This window comes from Mesoplodon mirus, assembly GCF_964341445.2.
Source record: "Mesoplodon mirus genome assembly, chromosome: 5".
Taxonomy (NCBI): domain Eukaryota; kingdom Metazoa; phylum Chordata; class Mammalia; order Artiodactyla; family Ziphiidae; genus Mesoplodon; species Mesoplodon mirus.
The window spans coordinates 175,877,558-175,898,517 of NC_138980.1; the positions used below are offsets into that span (position 1 = coordinate 175,877,558).

A 20,960-nucleotide genomic window follows, 5' to 3' on the forward strand; every position below is an offset into this window, starting at 1 on the left:
GGCGGAAGACTCTCCTCCCAGGGAGCCTTAGGTGTGGCTGCCAGGGAGCAGAGGGCATCTGCCTTCCTGATGCTCAGGAGTTTTGAAGGAAGAAGAGATACGGCTGATTTTAAACTGCCCATTCCCCTTCCTACTCTGCAGCATCCAAACACTGTTTTACTCAGATCATTTCACTGCTATGAATGTTTTGCATTTAAGGTTCTTAGGAGAACACGGTGAAGAATAATCATTAAATAGGGCCCCATGATGCACTGGTCACATTCCATTACAAGACAAACTCACACTACATATGCATGTGGTTAATGACAAGTTGTATTTGATGCCAAGGTTTTGAAAAGCACTATTTTGACATTAAAATGTGTTCTTCTCTGTATTAATGGCCTATGTCTTCTGAGTTTTCTTTTCGAGGATTTCTACATTTTCCTCTTTAGAACGAAGAAAATCTGAAAGTCCTATCATGCCATTCTTTCTAGAGTCTCTAAATTAGAAACAGATAAAGACACTTATTAGTAATTTCTTACTGCACACATTACAATTTTTATGGAATACAGTATAATTTATAAGTTTTACCTTAAAAAATTGATCATTTATGGTCTCAAATCAGTAATTCTTACCTCTAAAAATAAAGCACTCTATTCTCTTTTACAAAAAACGAACATATCTTTCTAGGTGAAAAACTCAGTACTATGTTTGCAGGTTTTTCTTTATTGACAACTCAAATTTTAGTCACTAGTATAACAAAAGTATCTTTCTATTTTAAACGTTGGTCCAGTAAAACTCAAAGGACTGTCTTAAGTCTATGAAACTTTGGTACTGATAACAAAACAGTATATCTTTTGACATTTTATCTATAGATAAAAGATGGTGAACATTAGTAAATTTCTACTAGCAACTTAGTGGATGTAAAAACACTGAACTGTAACAATGCTGATTTCCCACGTCAGTGGGAAAATGAGAGCTGTCTTGAGGGCTCATATTTAAAAGTAAAAGGAACACAAGTTAGTGGTTCTAAAATATATTTTACCGTAAAAAGGAACCGCCTCTTACGGGCCCAGGGGAGCCACACCTGTGGGAGAGCTTCCCACTGTGGCCGCTTGGCGACGGGCCGGGGAGGATGGGGAGTGGACCAGCCTCTGCTCCGGAGCCGGGGAATCCCGTTACTGTCTGTATTTTCAACCACCAGGTTATAAACCCCGACCTCCCAGCCGGCAGTTAAATGCCCTTCTATTTACCTTCGGCCCCTCCCTGTGGAGGTCGATCCTACCTCCCCGTTCCTGGGCGTGTGAGCTGTACCCGCGTGGGTAGCTGGAGGCCACACTTCACCTCCTCTGTCCCCATCACTCCTCGGAAGTCACCGGTGCCAGGGGCACAGTGACCTCTGAGGCCAGCGTAAGGGACAGCTTTGGGGTCTGCCGCTCTGGACGAGGCCCCTCACTGCCCGCCCCTCCCCCAAGCCTCTCCTGGCGTCCGTTCCCCCGCTTCATTCTTCCTGCTCCAGGTCCTCCTTACTCACTGCCCCCGCCTCAAAAAGGCTGGACTCCCGCTGCCCCACCCTTGGTGCTCTCCTCACACTGGGACGCCCGGCGTCCCCCTGGGAGGACCCCAGTCCGGGTCTGAGCTCCCTGACACGCCCTGCAGCCCCCGCCCCGACCCCGCCACAGGCCCTTCAACTCACAAGTCCTGCCGCCCGGGCGGGGGCCACTTGGGCATCCTGGAAGGCTCCCTCCCCTCACTCCTCACCTCCAGTCAGCCACGCAAATCCAGGCAGCACTAAAAAGCCTCTCCCTTCTTTGTCAGCTCTTTTCCAGACCTTAGCAGACGCCTCCTAGCTAGTCCCCTTACACCGGCTGCTCAAGGGGTCTTCTAACCAAAATTCACCACCGTGCTCCCTAAGACCTTCTATGGCTCCCTAGTGCCACCAGACATGACCCGAACTCCTTAGAGGCTCCCGTGTCCCGCCATCTCCACCATCCGTGGGGTGCATCCACCCCTGTCCCCCCAGCACTGCTGCGCGTGCAGACGCCACCCCAGGCTGCTGGACCCGCCGCATGGCTGTGCTCCACGCACAGCACGGAAGACGGCTTCACGGAGGGACCCAGGGCGGAAGGTGCGGCCTCATGGGCAGAGCCCCTTAGGGGAGGCCTCGCTGAGCTGAGGACCTCGGCAGCCGTGCAGATGGGCGGGGTGTCTGAGACCAGGGCAGAGGCCTGGAGTCGGGCGAGCTTTGTCTTCTCCGAACCCAGGGCGGCGTGTGGCTGAAGTGCCGCGGGCGGGAGAGACGCACAGGCAGCGCTCACCAGGCAAACGGAGCGGGTCGGGCAGGGATCAGCCCCGGGGGCGAGAGGCCGGGAAGGCGTGGCGGGCCGTGACCCGAGTCGTCATTCCCGGGCCGGTGGCCGCCGTCTGGGGAACGGCCGAGCTGGGGAGGTGCAGGCGGGAGAGCCGGTGGGGCCAGAACCAGGGGCAGCAGCGGGTCCCGGGGGGAGGGGTCGGGGGGAAGGGGCTTCCGTCGAGGGTCCCCCACGTCTTGTCCTGACCTAGTGGGGGGACGGTGACGCGGTCCACAAGCGGGGGAGCAGAACTGCGGAGGGGAAGGTCCGGGGGACATGGAGCTCTGTTGGGACGTGTGCAGCGGACCCACCTACACGGCCGAGGAGAGGGCGAGCGGGCGCTGTGACATCCGAGTGTGGAGGTCAGAGGCCAGACAGGGGCCGCGTGCCAGGAGGGGCTGGGGTCCCCGCGGTAAGGGGACAGGGCTCGGAGGCCGGCCACAGCGAGGGGGACAGGAGGGCTCTGGTCAGTGCGCTAGTGGGAGCCGCTCTGGGGCCTGGTCGGGGACGGCAGCAGGGGCGGGGGGCGGTCCCCAGGTCAGCGGCTTTAGCAGGACGCCAGGCCCCCCCTCGGGCTCGTTCTCGGTGAGCAGGCGGCACGAGGGGTCTGCACGAGCGGGTGGCACGGGGCGGAGGGGGGGGTCAGGAAAGAGGAGGCTCAAGGGAGGGGCGACCGCTGGCAGCGGGCAGATTCCCCTGGGACGGCCGAGGAGAGGGCCAGGGAGTCGTGGTGTCTGGGGAGACGGGGAGGCCCAGGAGGAGGAAGGAACCGCGGCCGCCAGACGGAGGTCCGAGAGGTCATTGTGCGGGGCCGGCCGCGGTGCGTGGAGAGGCGGAGAGAGACCGGAGGCGCCACAGCTTCGAGGGGGAGGGAAGAGGGTGCCAAGTCGGTGGATGACGGACCAGAGGGGAAAAAAATGGGAGGACGGGGTCTGGAGGCCCAGTCCGGTGGCGGGTCCTCAAAGGGGTGCGCTTCTGAAGGGAGGAGGGGAGGAAGGGCTTTGGAGGGAGGGACAGGGAGGGCTGAGAGGTCAGCTCCGGGGCGCCCCAGACGCGGGCGGTTGGGGACGGTGGAGGGGGCCGGGCCTGGGTGGTGCTGATGGGCCTGCAGGGCGTGGGCTCTCAGGGGCCAGGCGGCGGGGCTGTCACCGTCACCGTCACCGTCACCGTCACCAGCTCCCAGCGCTGGCGCTCTCGTGATCTGAACCCCCGACTACATCCCGGCACAGAGGCAGCACTGGGAGGCCTGGCAGCCTGGGGCGCTGCCCTCTCATCACGGGCCTCCTCCTCCCGCTTGGCTTGCCCGGAGCAGCACCGTCGCCACCCTTAGAGGGGCGGCCCTCCCCCCGCGTCCCCACCCTTAGAGGGGTGGCCCTCCCCCCGCGTCCACCCCTTAGAGGGGAGGCGCGTCCCCTGCGTCCCCCCCATTAGAGGGGCGGCCCTTCCCCCCGCGTCGCCCCCCTTAGAGGGGAGGCCCTCCCCCCACGTCCCCCCACTTAGAGGGGTGGCCCTTTCCCCCGTGTCCCCCCGCCCAGAGGGACGGCCCTCCCCCTGCGTCGCCCCCCTTAGAGGGGTGGCCCTCCCCCTGCGTCCCCCCCCATACACAGGAAGCACAGCATGGGGCGGGGGAGGGCAGGGGGCACGGGGTCGCTCCTCACTCACGCCCTCCACCTGCAGGGACCCATTCAGTGTTTCATTGTTGAGAAATGAATTCTTACTTTTGAACATGCCCCGGTTTTAAACCATGTGACATCCCGTGTTTAAGAATCAAGATGCGTTTTGGATACATGTTTCTTAAGGACGGGATAAGTTGTCTCCCCTCTGAAGTCTGCAGAGACCGGCACAGCCTCCGGAGGCCCAGGTATCCTCAGCATCACTAAGTGACACCTCGGGGCACAGCGTGTGCCACCTTCCCTTCTACAAAAGGCCGGATTCGTGGGTACCACTTTATCTGAGAGCAGAGAAGAATGGGAAGAAAGAAGTCGTCCCGCCACCGAGACACCTGCGAGCACTTACATGCTGTCCTTCAGAGAGGAGAGGTAGGACTCCGTGTCTGATGCAGGTATATCCCAGTCGAGTCCCGACAGGTAACGGTAGACGTAGGAGAAAGTCTCAAAGGGGATGCGCGCAGGCCCCCCCTCGGGGTCAGCGGTCAGGATCTCACACAGGTGCTTCATCGCAGTGTTCAATGACTAGAAACACCACAAACCAGGTGGAGAAACGGTTACTACGGGGATTCACTAAACTGAAAGGAAAGACAGCAGCAGAATAAACATCTGAGTACATTTTACAGAAGCTCTCTCAAAAGTACGTTCTCGGTGTGAATTAAGAACTAGGGGAATTTATAATTGCCTTAAGAAAGAAAAAGAAAAGGGTTAATCGAGATGTATAGTAATTGGCCTGAAAAAAATTTGATTCCCAGATTTTATTTATTTATTTATTTATTAAATAGAGTTATTTATTTTATTTATTTATTTTTGTCTGCGTTGGGTCTTCGTTGCTGCATGCAGGCCTTCTCTAGTTGCGGCGAGCGGGGGCTACTCTTCATTGCAGTGTGTGGGCTTCTCATTGCAGTGGCTTCTCTCACTGCGGAGCATGGGTTCTTGGCACGCGGGCTTCAGTAGTTGTGGCACGTGGGCTCAGTTGTTGTGGCTCACGGGCTATAGAGTGCAGGCTCAGTACTTGTGGTGCACGGGTTTAGTTGCTCTGCAGCATGTGGGATCTTCCCGGACCAAGGATTGAACCCGTGTCTCCTGCAATGGCAGGCGGATTCTCAACCACTGCGCTACCAGGGAAGCCCCCAGGTTTTATTTTATGTTAAATGGGAATGACTCTTACAGCAGAAATTAACACAACACTGTAAATCAACTATACCTTAATAGAAAAAAATCTAATGGGAAAAAAAATAAAAGAATTAAAAAAAATTTTTTTTAAATGGGAATGACTTGGGACGTCCCTGGTGGCACTAACATTGAGCGACTGCCACTGCAGGGAGGACAGAGCTCAGACAGCAAGCCTAGGAGACAGACTAGAACCCTCCAGAGAAGCTCCCGTGGGAATGAATCTGGGCTGCACTCACAAGGAGAAACAGCAAGAAAAAACCAGTGGGATGGCTACAGAGGACAGTCCCCAGGGGAAAGGTGCAGGTTTAGGGAAAGTCGCACGCAGACCTGCTTGACCAGAACAGTGACTGTGGGGGAAGTACATCCCATGGCCTCAGGGACACGCAAAGGGCTGGAGCCAGCTCTGTGTAAATTTTAAACAACACATTCATTCTCTCTCCGTTTCTGCGGGTCAGGAGCCTCGGCACTGCTTTGCCGGGCCCTCTGTGAGGCTCCAATCAGGTGGCAGCCAGGGTTTGGTCCTCATCCAGAGGCTCGACTGGCGAGGGATCCGCTTGCAGCTGCCCTTAGGGAAGGGCAGAACGCACTCCCTGGGGCTGCAGGACTGGAAGGGGGCTGGCCTCTTGCTGGCTGTTGGCCGGAGACCCCCCTCAGCTCTGAAAGGCTGCCTGCAGTTCCCGACACAGGGGGTCTCCCTGAGGTCCTCTTACAACACGGCAGCTTGCTTCTTCGAGTGCCAGGAGCTGGACCAGGTTCTCATGGTCAATGTCAGAGAAAAATCACCTGTGCTTCCGGCAGCAGGAGGGGAAAGGCAGGGGGACTGAAATGAGGTTCTTGCACAGAAGTTGCGAATGGCTGGCACCCTCCACGTCCCAGGGACCCTCTGAGAGCCTGACTAGGCATCTCATTTACTCGTCATGGTAACCTCATGAGATGAGGCCAAGGGGGCCCAGAGAGGCTGAGTAACTTGTCCCAGGTAAGCCAGCTGGGACGGGACGCAGGCAGCCAACCTCCTGAGCTCGGGCGTGCACATTCCACCACCGCCAACAGTCACTAGGCTGGCTCGGGGAGCGAGTGACAGAGCTTACACGTGTCTGGATTCCAGGTATTCGGCTGGACCATAGGAACACATCTCCCCCATCGCCATCAGTGGTGACTCGGGGTGTCTGCAAAGCTACCAGCCATGCCCCACCCCGACCGACAGCCCTGCTGAGACAGAATGCACTGGGGCAGGGTTGGGGCAATGGCGCAGCCCTGACATTAGCCCAACTCTGCGGGCAGAACGATGCTCTAGTTAGAAAAATGACAGCATTCATTTCTCCAAGGACCACTGCCCACGCCGGGCCCCCGAAAGGCTGTCCTGAGGGAAGACTTGGTGAAAACGAAATTGTGTATTTTACTGGCTCCTTGCTTGAAACGTCTCAGGGACACATTGCTACATTAGATGCTGCTGTTTTAGCCCACACAGCGGAGGGCAGTCGTCACGAGGGTGGGACCGTGGGGCCTGGGGCGGTGGGAGGAGGTGGCTGACGAGGAGCCTGCACAGGAGCGCTGGGTGACTGAGGTTCCAGGACTTCCGAGGAAGAGCTATTTAAGGAAAAAACACATCAAAGTGTTCTGGCATCACTTCCCTCTGCAAAGGCGAGATGACATTACCAGTGTTGACGTTTCTGACAAAAAGATTTGCAGCAATTTTTACACCCAAAAGGATTCATGAGGCACCTTGCCTGGTTTGGAGACTTTGTTTCCTACAACAGATTTCTCACTTCCTAGGGTTGTGGGCTGTCAGGCTACTTGCTCACCAGCCACAAGGATGGACCCCTCCCTGGCCAGCACCCCCTTCTCCAACCACCTGCCCATTATTCTCTCATTGGAAATTCATCCAGGAGGAGGTGGCTGCACTGTATGCAGCCCAGCGTGCACGCCTGAGCTGGATCTCAAATCCAAGTGGAGACGCGTGAGAAACATGGGCACTGTGGCCTCCTGAGCATCTCCAGTGCCAGTTCCGTGGGTTTTTCCAGTTTCAGAATTACAGCTGCTCTCGTGACGACACCATGAGCCACCTCACAGCTCCCACCACGTCCCTTTTAGCTGCAGGAAAATAGCAATGTGGACAATACCCTGACTGACCCTTTGAACAGAGTCAGGACCGTGGGGGTCTCTCTCCTGCCCTGTGGCCTGAGCTCAGGGTCACACAGCAGCACTGACTCCAAATCTCAGTTTTAAAAAGCCTGTGACACAGAATTAAAATGAAAAGGGAGAAGTAACAACTGACACTGCAGAAATACAAAGGATCATGAGAGATTACCAGAAGCAACTCTATGCCAATAAAATGGACAACCTGGAAGAAATGGACAAATTCTTAGAAAAGCACAACCTTCCAAGACTGAACCAGGAAGAAATAGAAAATATAAACAGACTAATCACAAGCACTGAAATTGAAACTGTGATTAAAAATCTTCCAACAGGGCTTCCCTGGTGGTACAGTGGTTGAGAGTCCGCCTGCCGATGCAGGGGACCTGGGTTCGTGCCCCGGTCTGGGAGGATCCCACATGCCACAGAGCAGCTGGGCCCGGCTGCTGGGCCATGGCCGCTGGGCCTGTGCGTCCGGGGCCTGTGCTCTGTGGCGGGAGAGGCCGCAGCGGTGGGAGGCCCGCGTACCGCAAAAAAAAAAAAAAAAAAAAAAAAATCTTCCAACAAACAAAAGCCCAGGACGAGATGGCTTCACAGGCATATTCTATCAAACATTTAGAGAAGAGCTAACACCTATCCTTCTCAAAATCTTCCAAAATATAGCAGAGGGAGAGACACTCCCAAACTCATTCTACGAGGCCACCATCACCCTGATACCAAAAACAGACAAAGATGTTAAAAAAAAAGAAAACTACAGGCCAATATCACTAACGAACATAGATGCAAAAGTCCTCAACAAAATACTAGCAAACAGAATCCAGCAGCACATTAAAAGGATCATACACCATGATCAAGTGGGGTTTACCCCAGGAATGCAAGGATTCTTCAATATACACAAATCAATCAACGTGATACACCATATTAACAAACTGAAGGAGAAAAACCATATGATCATCTCAATAGATGCAGAAAAAGCTTTCAACAAAATTCAACACCCATTTATGATAAAAACTCTCCAGAAAGGAGGCATAGAGGGAACTGACCTCAACATAATAAAGGCCTTTTATGACAAACCCAGGGCCAACATCGTTCTCAATGGTGAAAAACGGAAATCATTTCCACTAAGATCGGGAACAAGACAAGGTTGCCCACTCTCACCACTATGATTCAACATAGTTTTGGAAGTTTTAGCCACAGCAATCAGAGAATAAAAAGAAATAAAAGGAATCCAAACCAGAAAAGAAGTAAAGCTGTCACTGTTTGCAGATGACATGACGCTATACATAGAGAACCCTAAAGATGCTACCAGAAAACTACTAGAGCTAATCAATGAATTTGGTAAAGTAGCAGGATACAAAATTAATGCACAGAAATCTCCTGCATTCCTATACACTAATGACGAAAAATCTGAAAGAGAAATTAAGGAAACACTCCAATTTACCACTGCAACAAAAAGAATAAAATACCTAGGAATAAATCTACCTAGGGAGACAAAAGACCTGTATGCAGAAAACTATAAGACACTGATGAAAGAAATTAAAGATGATACAAACAGATGGAGAGATATACCATGTTCTTGGATTGGAAGAATCAACATTGTGAAAATGACTCTGCTACCCAAAGCAATCTACAGATTCAATGCAATCCTTATCAAACTACCACTGGCATTTTTCACAGAACTAGAACAAAGAATTTCACAATTTGTATGGAAACACAAAAGACCCCGAATAGCCAAAGCAATCTTGAGAACGAAAAATGGAGCTGGAGGAATCAGGCTCCCTGACTTCAAACTATGCTACAAAGCTACAGTAATCAAGACAGTATGGTACTGGCACAAAAACAGAAATATAGATTGATGGAACAGGATAGAAAGCCCAGAGATAAACCCATGCACATATGGTCACCTTACCTTTGATAAAGGAGGCAAGAATATACAGTGGAGAAAAGACAGCCTCTTCAATAAGTGGTGCTGGGAAAACTGGACAGCTACATGTAAAAGAATGAAATTAGAACACTCCCTAACACCATATACAAAAATAAACTCAAAATGGATTAAACACCTAAATGTAAGGCCAGACACTATAAAGCTCTCAGAGGAAAACATAGGCAGAACACTATGACATAAATCACAGCATGATCCTTTTTGACCCACCTCCTAGAGAAATGGAAATAAAAACAAAAATAAACAAATGGGACCTAAGGAAACTTAAAAGCTTTTGCATAGCAAAGGAAACCATAAGCAAGATGAAAAGACAACCCTCAGAATGGGAGAAAATATTTGCAAATTAAGCAACTGACAAAGGATTAATCTCCAAAATATACAAGGAGCTCATGAGCTCAATATCAAAAAAACAAACAACCCAATCCAAAAGTGGGCAGAAGACCTAAATAGACATTTTTCTAAAGAAGATATACAGATTGCCAAGAAACATATGAAAGGCCACTCAACATCACTAATCATTAGAGAAATGCAAATCAAAACTACAATGAGGTATCACCTCACACCGGTCAGAATGGCCATCATCAAAAAATCTACAAACAATAAATGCTGGAGAGGGTGTGGAGAAAAGGGAACCCCCTAGCACTGTTGGTGGGAACATAAATTGACACAGCCACTATGGAAAACACTATGGAGGTTCCTTAAAGAACTAAAAATAGAACTACCATATGACCCAGCAATCCCACTACTGGGCATATACCCTGAGAAAACCATAATTCAAAGAGTCATGTACCACAATGTTCATTGCAGCTCTATTTACAATAGCCAGGACATGGAAGCAACCTGAGTGTCCATTGACAGATGAATGGATAAAGAAGATGTGGCACATATATACAATGGAATATTACTCTCCATAAAAAGAAACGAAATTAAGTTATTTCTAGTGAGGTGGGTGGACCTAGAGTCTGCCATACAGAGTGAAGTAAGTCAGAAAGGGAAAAACAAATACCGTATGCTAACACATACATATGGAATCTAAAAAAAAAATGGTTCTGAAGAACCTAGGGTAGGACAGGAATAAAGACACAGACGTAGAGAATGGACTTGAGGATATGGGGAAGGGGAAGGGTAAGCTGGGACAAAGTGAGAGAGTGGCATGGACATATATACAGTACCAAATGTAAAATAGATAGCTAGTGGGAAGCAGCCGTATAGCACAGGGAGATCAGCTCGGTACTTTGTGACCACCTAGAGGGGTGGATAGGGCGGGTGGGAGGGAGGGAGACGCAAGAGGGAGGGGATATGGCGATATATGTATACGTATAGCTGATTCACTTTGTTATACAGCAGAAACTAACAACAATGTAAAGCAATTATACTCCAATCAAGATGTTAAAAAAAACAAAAATTAAAAAGCCTGCAACCCTTTTCGTTTCCTTATCCTCTCAGCTTTCCTAATTTACAACGTTGTCCTGGGGCTTATGGCCGGTGCCGGAGGGAGACACACATTCTCCGGTTGGCCGGACATGGTGCTGGAGTGAAGCCAGTCCATCAGGCTGAAAGGACGGAGGGAGGGGCTACCAGGCCCAGCAACCGCCGACCCCATCCCCCCTTCCCCACAGAGGAGACGCTCAGCCTGGGGGGCAGTGAGCCCGGGCGCCCACGATCAGCTGCCTCGTCAGCAGAGGCAGCTCCTAAACGTGCCTGCGGCTGGACGCCTGCACTCACGTCAGGGCCACATCTCTGCACTGGCCGCAGGGGTGGGCATCTCAGAATGGGCTCGAGAGGCCCAGCGGGACCCCGAATGGGGGGCCCTGGGGAGAGCGGCCGGGAGCGAGCCAGGTGCTGCCTGCAGCGCACAGGGCATCTCGACGGGTCACAGACAGTGGACTCAACGGGCGGAGTGGACGCCGTGGCGTGGACGGGGCAGCAGGAGTCGCTGTGGGGCGTGCGGGCCGAGCGACCAGACTGCAGCTGGGCGCGGGTGCGGGTCTGAGATGTCCAGAGCCAGAGCTGTTGGGAGGCTGACACAAAGATTTCCGGGGTGCGGATCACGTGAGGATATAAAACGGTATCAGTGGGAAGGAGTTGACCCTCTGACACGGTGTCCCAACCTGAGGGCGGCGCGCTCCCTGGGCTACAGGGGCATCCTCAGGGGCCCCTCCGTCCCCCGCGTCTACCGGTAGCGGCATCGCCGGAGCCCGCGGTCTGAGTCCGGATCCTGCCCGACCACCTCCACCTGCGGCGCCGAGCCTGTGCCCACAGCTCGCCACCCTGCGATTCGGAGAACAGGACTGTCCTCCAAGGATTGCTGGGAGGACTAAAGAGAAAACAGACAAAGGGCTCCGAACATTCCCGCGCCTGGTGAGAACCCTAGAAACGCTGGCCGTTCGTAAGCAGTACCTTCTGATGGCAAATTACGTGACACGCGCGTATGGTGGCAGCCGTACACACGGAGGGGCGCTCTTGTGAATGAAGTGCAAAGGCTTCTCAAACACGAACCAGAGGCAGGCGGGTAGTTCGTCATTACGGGCTTTGTCAGTCGCGTGTGGATGCAGTGGGGACTTGGGCCACAACGTTTTTACATTCCAAAAAAGATCTCCGTGCTTTAAAAAGCCGATGAAAAATGTTGATCCACCTCTTTAACGCTTAGGATCACTGATGGGGCTGCAGAGACCTAAGGTGAAGGTCACAACACACACTTATTTTCGCTTCGCCCGGCAAGGGAGAGGTGCCCACAGACACGGCCAGCCCCCACGCTCCCCCACCCCGTTGGAAGCTTCGATGTGAGAACCAGAGCAGCGCTCGGGGCTTCGAGGATGTACCGGACGTCCCTCCACGGGCAGGGGGCGTCGGGATGCTCGGCGCTCAGGGCGAGGCCCACGCAAGGCCACACCGACAAACGTCCGTGGAAGGAAGGAAGGGTGAACGACGCATGTGGCTCAGACATCTGAGGTTCCAGTCTTTGCAGAGAACTCGGTTCATCTGACTAGAGTGGCTCCGAAGAGCAACTGAAGAGCCACAAGCCGTGAGACGCCGTGGAGTGGACGGGGCAGCAGGAGTCGCTACGACACGTCCAGGCAGAGCGACTGGCGTCCCATTTCACAGCAGTCCTGTGTGCGACGAGGGGGACGGCAGTGACCCACGAGAACTTCCTCCTCCTCATCTCGCTTCACTTCTTCATCTGCTCCTTTTTGAAGGTTTTCTTTTTTAAGCGTAAAGACAAATGCTAAGATGCCAAACTAGATGAAGAAGCGTCTCCCAGAAGTCACAGCACTGTGCTCCGGGGGCATCTCCAAGCTACCCCGCCAACGCGGGCACTCGGTGCATCAACAAAACAAGTGTCGCCTTGGGCCTGGCTCCTCCTGGCCCCCGTGCACCCAGAGCACGGCTGTTAGCCCTGCACTTGGGGTACGGGGGGTGGGCAGGCCAGGGCAGAGCTGGCACCTCAGGCTGCGAACTTCGCCTGGATGTGAAAGTATGAAAGGTTCCTGCCTTCCACAGTGAGAAGGGGGCCACTGGCACCAGGAGAGAGTCAGAGGCCAACAGCAAAGACTCCTGGCAGAGGTGGCTTACTCAGGGGACAGGGCAGGGTCCCACGTTGGCTGACGGGGATAAGTGACACGTTGTAGGAAGAATAGAGAAGCGTCTGTGCTGTCACCCTGTCCCTTCCCCAGCAGTCACTTCAGAAAGGAAGCTCCGTCCTTAACAAGTGTCTCCATCTAGTGTCACACCCCACACACGGCAAGAGGTCTTATCGTGCAAAACAGGCTTGGTTTGGTTTGAAATCTAGTGGCTGATTCTCCTGATTAGGGAGGTAGAAATTACAAAGGTGGATCCCCAAATATGAAATAGTCTAATTTCTCATCATTATAAAAATCTAACTTTCACAACTAAGTTTAGAGGAGCAAACCATAAAATCAAATATTAGTTATTAATTTTATATTATTAAAATCTTGCTTCCAGAGTTCCAGATGAACAAAGCCAAATAAAATTTCCTCCAGTGGGGCTTCCCTGGTGGCACAGTGGTTGAGAATCTGCCTGCCAGTGCAGGGGACACGGGTTCAAGCCCTGGTCCGGGAACGTCCCACATGCTGCAGAGCAGCTAAGCCTGTGCGTCACAACTACTGAGCCCGTGAGCCATAACTACTGAGTCTGCGTGCCACAACTACTGAATCCCGCGCACCTAGAGCCCGTGCTCCGCAACAAGAGAAGCCACCACCATGAGAAGCCTGCGCGCAGCAACGAAGACCCAACGTAGCCAAAAATAAATAAAAAATAAATAAATTTATCTTAAAAAAAATTTCCTCCAATAAAACCCCGCTGGGATTCTCCCTGGTGGCCTCTGAGCCTAGAGGAGGGAACTTGGTCTGAGGTGTCCAGCCCAGGGCTGACCGCTCTCTCTATGGCTGACCGGAAACACTGCCTGTGGGCAGGTACACAGGAAAAGGGAGCGACCAGCCTAACACCCGACTTTACTGGTGTTTCAGAGGTTCTCGCTGGGACCATTAACAGAACCAGTAAATTGCACTGTATTCACACAGCAGAGGAGATGAATGAACCACAGTGTCTGTAATGATACAGATGAATAAAGAGAAACCTACTTGGGAAAGAAAAAGAGTTCCAGAAGATTAGTAACAACATAAAGTTAAAACCAACTAAAATTAAATGATGTATTTCTTGGGGTCCATCTGGGATCCATGGGAAGCGTGAGACCAGGGGAGCTGATGCTTCAGGTGTGGGCAGCAGGGGGACGGGGTGGAGGTTAGCTGCAGGTGGTTAGTTGTGTCAGTGGTCACGTGAGGTAGTGCTACATAAAGTAATTCTTAAAAGTTTAAACAGAATTAAGGAGGCTGATGCGTGGACCCGAGATGAGGGCACCCCATGAAGTGAGGACTAAGAGTTAGCCAGTTAGGTGCTCTGGGGTCCAAAGACGGAAGGGAGAGGGTAGCAAACTTTGCTCGTCTCTGCAGTAAAGGGAGCTAGCTCTCTTTTCTCAACCCCTAAAAGTGGTAACTCTCCCTGCACTTGAGCCCTGTGTCTCACAGGGTGACTCAAATACTAAGGCTAAAGAGAGATTCTAGACTTCCACCCCTCCCTACCACACCCGCCTCCCTTAAGGAACGTCTGTGTCTTCATTCCTTTTTCTTTTTCGTCTTCTTCTTTTTTTTTTTTTTTTTTGGCCGAGCTGCCTGGCTTGTGGGATGATCATAATTCCCCAACCAGGGATCAAACCCATGCACCCTGCAGTGGAAGTGTGGAGTCTTAACCACTGGACCACCAGGGAATTCTTCATTCCTAAGTTATACTTTTTAACATCAGCAAGGTATCTACAGTATTAGTTACTAATAACAGATTTTAACTAAAATAGAAAGTAATTTTATGCCTCTTTGCACAGATGAGGGCAACATATTATCATTTACCAAGTGACATGTAGTTTAATAAAAGTCACTGATGCATTCTCTTCCAAAAACTAAGCACATTTTAACAGTATCTATATGGTTTGTCTACTGTAAACATCTTTTAAATTGAGGCATTCATAAGTACTTAACTTCTGTAAACTAAAGTAACTATAAGCCTAAAATACAATAAACATATGGAAAAAATTGCCTTTCTAAGACAAGATTACTAAAGTAATGAAAGTGTTCCTTCAGTTACTGAAACACCTAAATTATTTTTAAGCCAGGCCTATGATCACACAGAATTATTAATATGCTATTTATAGGTACGTACCCCACCAAGCATGCTGCATCCAAGCGCTAAAAACTTTATCCCCTCGATCTTGTTTTCGCAAGGATCCAACTGCAAGAGAGCTCTGAATTTTTCTACTGGCAGGCACAGATTTTTCCATTTCTGCTCAAGATCTGCTAATGCCACATATTCCTTGTGGCTACACTGTTTAGAAAACACAGCATGACACAATCTACGTAAGTTTTAAAGCCCCAAGAAGTAATATAACGCTCTTGAAGACTTAAACAGAGCACACATCCCCTTTCAAAGATGAACTCTGAATTCACTGCACCATTAGCCCTGGGGAGGGGAGCGGGGGATGTGTGTGTCTGGGGACAGGGGGTGCACAGGCAGAGAGGGGGGCTGGGAACTAGAGACTGGCAACAAGTTACTTCTCAAGAGAAGAAAGGACTGGGAAACAAACATGGCATAATGTTATGACTTAATAAAATGGACACACAGACATGGCGTACATGATTCTCTATTGTCTGCCTGAAATACTTCACAATACAAATAAAACTTCAATAAATCAAATAAAATCCAACCCTGAAACATGCTAACAGGTAACTCTCAACAGTGAAAATAAATTTATTCCTTCTACTCTTTTAGACAACTTTATGAAAATTGGTAACTCCTGTGATCTGCTAGCAATATTCTGCGTGAAAGAGGTTTGAGCAACTTTAGCACGTCTTTTCCTGAACTACCCCTTGCAGTGGATATTCGTTTTCCCTTAAACTAGACATGGGAAAATCTAGAAAAACTAGAAATGGGAAAATCTCGTTTCCAGAAGTCACCGCACCCCGAAGAGGGACACAGGACTTCGAGATGTATAACGGGGACGAGTCGCTTTAAAACTCAGGGTTATACCACTGATGTTGTTTTTAGCAACACAGCCCAATCATTCAGATAAAATATACTTTCTATGAACTTTCCAAGTGAGATGGTGGGTCTCGAGGGCTCTCAAGAGGGCTGGAAGCCAGACGCCCGAGGGCAATCTGTCTTTCAGATGAAGAAGGTGGCAGATTATCACGTTAGCATAGTTTTTATAAACACATATTTCAAGAAGGATCTTGCAACTCCTATGTCTAAAATTTCGTATTTTCAGATCTTTTTTTTTAGTCTAGCAGCCTCTTGCATCTTAATTTGGTATTTAAAAGAAATTATATTTCTATATAATCATGAATAGCTATCTTGGGTTCTTTAAACCAGAGAAAGGCCCTGAATCCAAGATTCCTTCTTTGAATAAACCTTGAAGGTTTACTGCAGGGAAAGCGGGGCTTGCATGGACTGTGGAGCTTTTTCTGTGGCGCTTTATCGCAAGTTCAGCTGACTGATAGCAAACTCTTGTACCTGCTTGTGCAAAACTTTAAGGAGTCCTTGAGTCAGGCCTGTGTCTGTTTTCTGAGTGGCCACGGGCATTTCGATTCTGTCTTTTACAGGAAGTGGATCTCCTCTTGACAAAGCTGAAAAATACCTAACAACGACAGACATCTCTGAAGGCTCATCAGCACACAACCAGCCACTAAATTCATGCACTTCTGTCAATGAACCCAGAGGGCGACAGTGATGAGGGAGGACAGTGCTGGGTCCCCTGGCCCAGCTCCGGTCCCGGCTCCTCCGCTCAGCTCTCCGACTTCACCTCCACCTGTGCCTCAGTTTCTCTGTCTGCACAGCATGGACAATGGCAGCCCCGGTCTCAGGGCCCCCATAACAGGTGCTACACTTATCCAGCGAACGCCATCAGAGTCCTGAGACTGCCAGAGGAGGTGGAGGTCGGGGCCCCGCATGACCGGAGTGCAAGGTCATGGTCCGTCATGCCACTTTGACAGTTGGGGGGGCTTGGCCCTGCTTTTTGAGGGGCTTGATTTCAAGCATCTCTGTGCCTATTCAGCTCTAAGGCACCCGGAGCAGGGAAATCACTGTTTGGCTAAGTCAGGTGCGGACCTCCCCCTCCCCTTCACTTTTCCTGCCTGGTTCTTTTTGTTTGTTTGTTTTTTTCAGTATTTTTTCCCTTAATTGTTCCTTTCTGGGACATGGATATTACTGCTTAAATTGGGAATAAGCTGGGGCACAGAGACAGTTTGGGGCAACAAGTCAGGAGGGGGTGTACACCTGGGCTCTGGCTGGAGGGGTCAGGGTACCAGGCAGGGTCCTTCTGCAAAACTCACTCCCCTTGGGCACGTGTCAGCCGGGGCCGGCGGCTGAAGCCACATCATTTGCTGCCCCCATGACTTTACCTCCATCAAAGAAATGACATATCCAGGAAAACAAAACACTAAATCATCCAGGGCCACAGGTAATAATTTAAAAGATATGAGTAATGATGGTTACCAAAGGGGAAATGGTGGGGTGGGGGAGATAAACTAGGAGCTTGGGATTAACATACGTACTACTCTATGTAAAACAGATAACCAACAAGGACCTACTGTAGAGCACAGGGAACTCTGCTCAATATTCTGTAATAACCTATACAGGTAAAGAATCTGAAAAAGAATGGATGGATGTATATGTAGAACTGAATCACTTTGCTGTACAGCAGAAACTAACACAACACTGTAAATCAGTTCTACTCCAATAAACTTTTTTAAAAAGATATGAGTAAATAGAGACATCTCTGATGTAACAAAATGTAGATAAATAGGTATTTGTTAGGCTAACAGACGTTTTATATCTCATCCCTTTCTTCTCTCTCCATTCCGCAAATTCGACTTTGTTTTCATGCTTTTAGGACAAGTCCAGTCATATTTTGTGAATTTAATAGTCTGAGAGAAAGCTAAAAGGCAGGCAGTTAGACAAACGTGGACCTGAAGACCTAAGGGGCCAGGTTGAGGGGGTGCTTCGCTTTGCCATGTTGTTCCTAATTAGGGTTTTCAACGATTTCGCGGACTTTCCTCCTCACCACCCGTCAAACCAATCACCAGGCTCGGCCCAGCCTCTAGAGCAGCGCCCCTTCCCCAGGAAGGCACTGGCAGCGTCTGGAGGCACTTCTGGTTGCCACAAGTTGGGGTGGATGGTGCTTCTGGCACCTGGTGGGGGCAGGTCAGCAGGCCGCTAAGGACCCTCTAATCCACAGGACAGCCCCACACCCCCCAAAGAGATGTCGCTCCAAAGCAGCAATAGAGCTGAGGCGGAGGAAGCCTGCCTGAGCGGCCAGGCCAACTTGTGTCACATGCCCTCGAGTATAAGGTGCACGTGAGCACAAGCCTTCAGGACTCAATGACATAATCATGTACAGCCAATTAGCCACTGCGTCGTGGCAGAGGCTGCGGGTGAGGCTCGTCTGAGAAGCACCCTCCCCTGAATGCCTGCTGGAACCTTCCACAGCAGTCACTTCCAGACACACCCTGGCTTTCTGCTTTGCCTTCTGCTGCTTTTCCCTTCCTGTCGTGGCCCTCGTGTTATATGCTGTTTCCTCTTCCACCTTGTCTTAACCCCAATCGCTACGAAATCCTTCAAAGACCAATTCACCCTCTTCTCAACGACATCTCTCCCTAACAGATTCTGTTCTGAGAGAGTTGGGACACATGACTAATGCTTGCTTTTCCTCCTAAACTCCAAAACTGCTCTTAAGAGTAATTAGCTGCACGGAACATTCAGAAATTTCTTGATTAAGCCTTTTAAATTAAAGTGAAGCTTAAAATAGTTGTCTCTAAAGTGTTACCAAATATAATGTTCCAAGAAAAAAAAAAGATTAAATCTTGGAATGTTTGGTAGAGAACAAATAAACTCTTATGAATCAGTTGTATCTCTTATTTAGTCTTGAATAACGGTTAATACTAGAGGCCACAATTTTGGGCAAGAACCTTGAGAGAGTCTTTCAGAAGCAATAGACAGAAGCATTTGTCAGAAGGCAAAGGGCTGGATTAACCAGTAGCCTCTTGTGGTAGGTGCAATAAGGGCCCCAAAGATATCCTGGTCCTAATCCTGGAAGCTGTGGATCTTCTTTTACACGGTAACAGGGAGTTTGCAGATGTGAGTGAGGGTTTTGAGACGCGAAAATCATCCTGGATTATCTGGATGGTTCCTAAATGCAATCACAAGTGTCCCTAGAAGAGGGAGGCAGCGGTAGATGTGAGGATGCCACAGTATTGGTGATGGAGGTATGCCACGAGCCAAACAATGCAAGGAATGCAGCTCTAGAAGCTGGAAAAGGCAAGGGGAGGGGTCAGACTCTCCCTAGAACCTCCAGAGAGAGCCAAGTCCCACCAATATCTTGACTGTAGCCTGGGGAAACTGATTTTGGACTTTTGACTTCCAGAACTGTAAGAGAATAAATATTTCTTGTTTTAAGCCAACATGTTTGGTGGTTATATGTTAACAGCAGTCGTAAGAAACTAAATTCACTTTGGTCATATGGTTTAGGGAAGGTCAGCAAAATTTGACACGCTAGTTACTAAAAAATATTAAGTTAAATTTATACTGATTCTTGGGACCACAAAATTGAGTTTCTGAGTCAATTTGTTTACTGAAAAAGGACAAAGAGCCTTCCTATAAAATCAACAGGGTTTATTTGAATGGTTCTAAGGTCTGTCGTGACTTTTAAATTATTAATGTCTGTTCCTGGAAATGGTTAGAATGTTTGCTGCAAGAAACTGCGAAGGCTCATGTGTTGTGAATTAAGCTGTGCAGAGTTTGACCTTATAGCAGCCTTGGGATGGTTACCCCAACGTGAACCAGCCCTTCTGGTTCCAGTAAACTCAATAGGTACCTAATCCTGGAGGATTCTCTGAAGGCAAGGAACATAATCATAAGATTCCTCCTTGTAAAAATCATTTCACCAGTAAAGAAACTGTGATAGTTTGTAACACAATGCAGAAACATTTTACCCAGTGTAACTGCTTTATAAATTTTACTCTACCTGCATAAATACCACTCTCCAACAATGGAGCTGTCATTGCTTTGTAGATAAGTGAGCATTTTGCAGTAATTTCTGGTCTCGTGGTCAATAAACCATGATGTTTCCTAGATAGATACTTCGGTGTAGATACCACCAATGCTAAAATGAAAGTTTTGCCGGTACCCTAAGTGTCCCGAGCGTTGGACCACTGGTCCAGGAAGGAGGATTCACTAGGCACGACTGGGCACGGGGACGGGCCGGCTCTCCCAGGCGCTGGCCCTGGGGCGCTTACCCCGCGGACCACTGCAGCACGTCGGTGGGCTGGGTGCGGATCGCAGCCTTGGTGAACTGCTTCAGGATGTCCGGCAGTTCCGGGGGAATGTGGATCTGCTGCGCGCAGAACATGGTGTCGGGAAGCGGCATCGCTCTCCGCAGACCAGGACCAAGCTGGGAAGAATCAAGGTGTGCTGCGGAGCGAGAAAGGGCGGGTTGGTCAGCCTGAGGCGCGGGGGAGACGCGACGGCCACGGGGCTCAGGGGCCGGGGTCCCGGGTCCGGAGTTTGGAGCCTGGCGGGGGACAGGGGTCTGGGGCGGGACCGAGGTCCGGGATCCCGAACCAGGTCGGGGTTACGGGTTTAAACGGGGCCAGGCCTGGCCGCCCGCCTTTCCCCGGGTTTCGGGTGGGGCCGGGGCCAGGGCCCGGCCGGAATCTTAGGTTTGGGGGCGGGCCGACAGGCCGGCTTCGTGAGGCGCGGACGGCAGACGAGGGCTCGTACCGCTCCTCCTCGGGCTCCTCGGAAAATGAGGACCGACCGCCAGTTCTAGCAACGGCCGCGACCTGGCAACTGGAGCGCAAACCGCCGCTACTGCTTCGTAGCGGTATCCAGGCAACCGAGACACGCGCGGGCCCTGCCCCTCTGGCGTCGCGCACGCGCACAGGCCCCGAGCCGCAGCCGGCCCCTGGCCAGTGCTGGAGGCGGGGGCGGAACGCGCCTGAGCAGTGTGGCTTCGGCGCCCCCTCTGCCTTAACAGATAGCTCACAGCTGCACGAGCGGAACATTTCCTTTAGGAAAGGGCCTTTTGATAGATTTCCCACTGCCAAATGTGAGCGGCGAATTCACAAACGACCCCGCCCCCCCTTTCCTTTG

At 50.8% G+C, this 20,960-nt stretch overlaps 1 protein-coding gene across 2 annotated transcripts; it reads right to left on the reverse strand.

Annotated features, from left to right (window-relative positions):
* Positions 1–245: 245 nt before the first annotated feature.
* ROPN1L (rhophilin associated tail protein 1 like) lies at positions 246–20,718 on the reverse strand. Of its 2 annotated transcripts, none has more exons than XM_082622885.1 (6): positions 20,589–20,624; positions 20,105–20,259; positions 16,326–16,449; positions 14,979–15,140; positions 4,347–4,522; positions 246–478 (listed from the first exon to the last, which is right to left on the reverse strand). In XM_082622885.1, the coding sequence occupies exons 2-6, from the start codon at positions 20,233–20,235 to the stop codon at positions 382–384; spliced, it is 690 nt and encodes a 229-aa protein (XP_082479011.1). In that variant the 5' UTR covers positions 20,236–20,259; positions 20,589–20,624; the 3' UTR covers positions 246–381. The 2 variants fall into 2 exon arrangements, with proteins under 2 accessions (XP_082479011.1, XP_082479012.1); XM_082622886.1 differs by having other exon boundaries at positions 249–478; positions 20,105–20,279; positions 20,589–20,718.
* Positions 20,719–20,960: the final 242 nt, after the last annotated feature.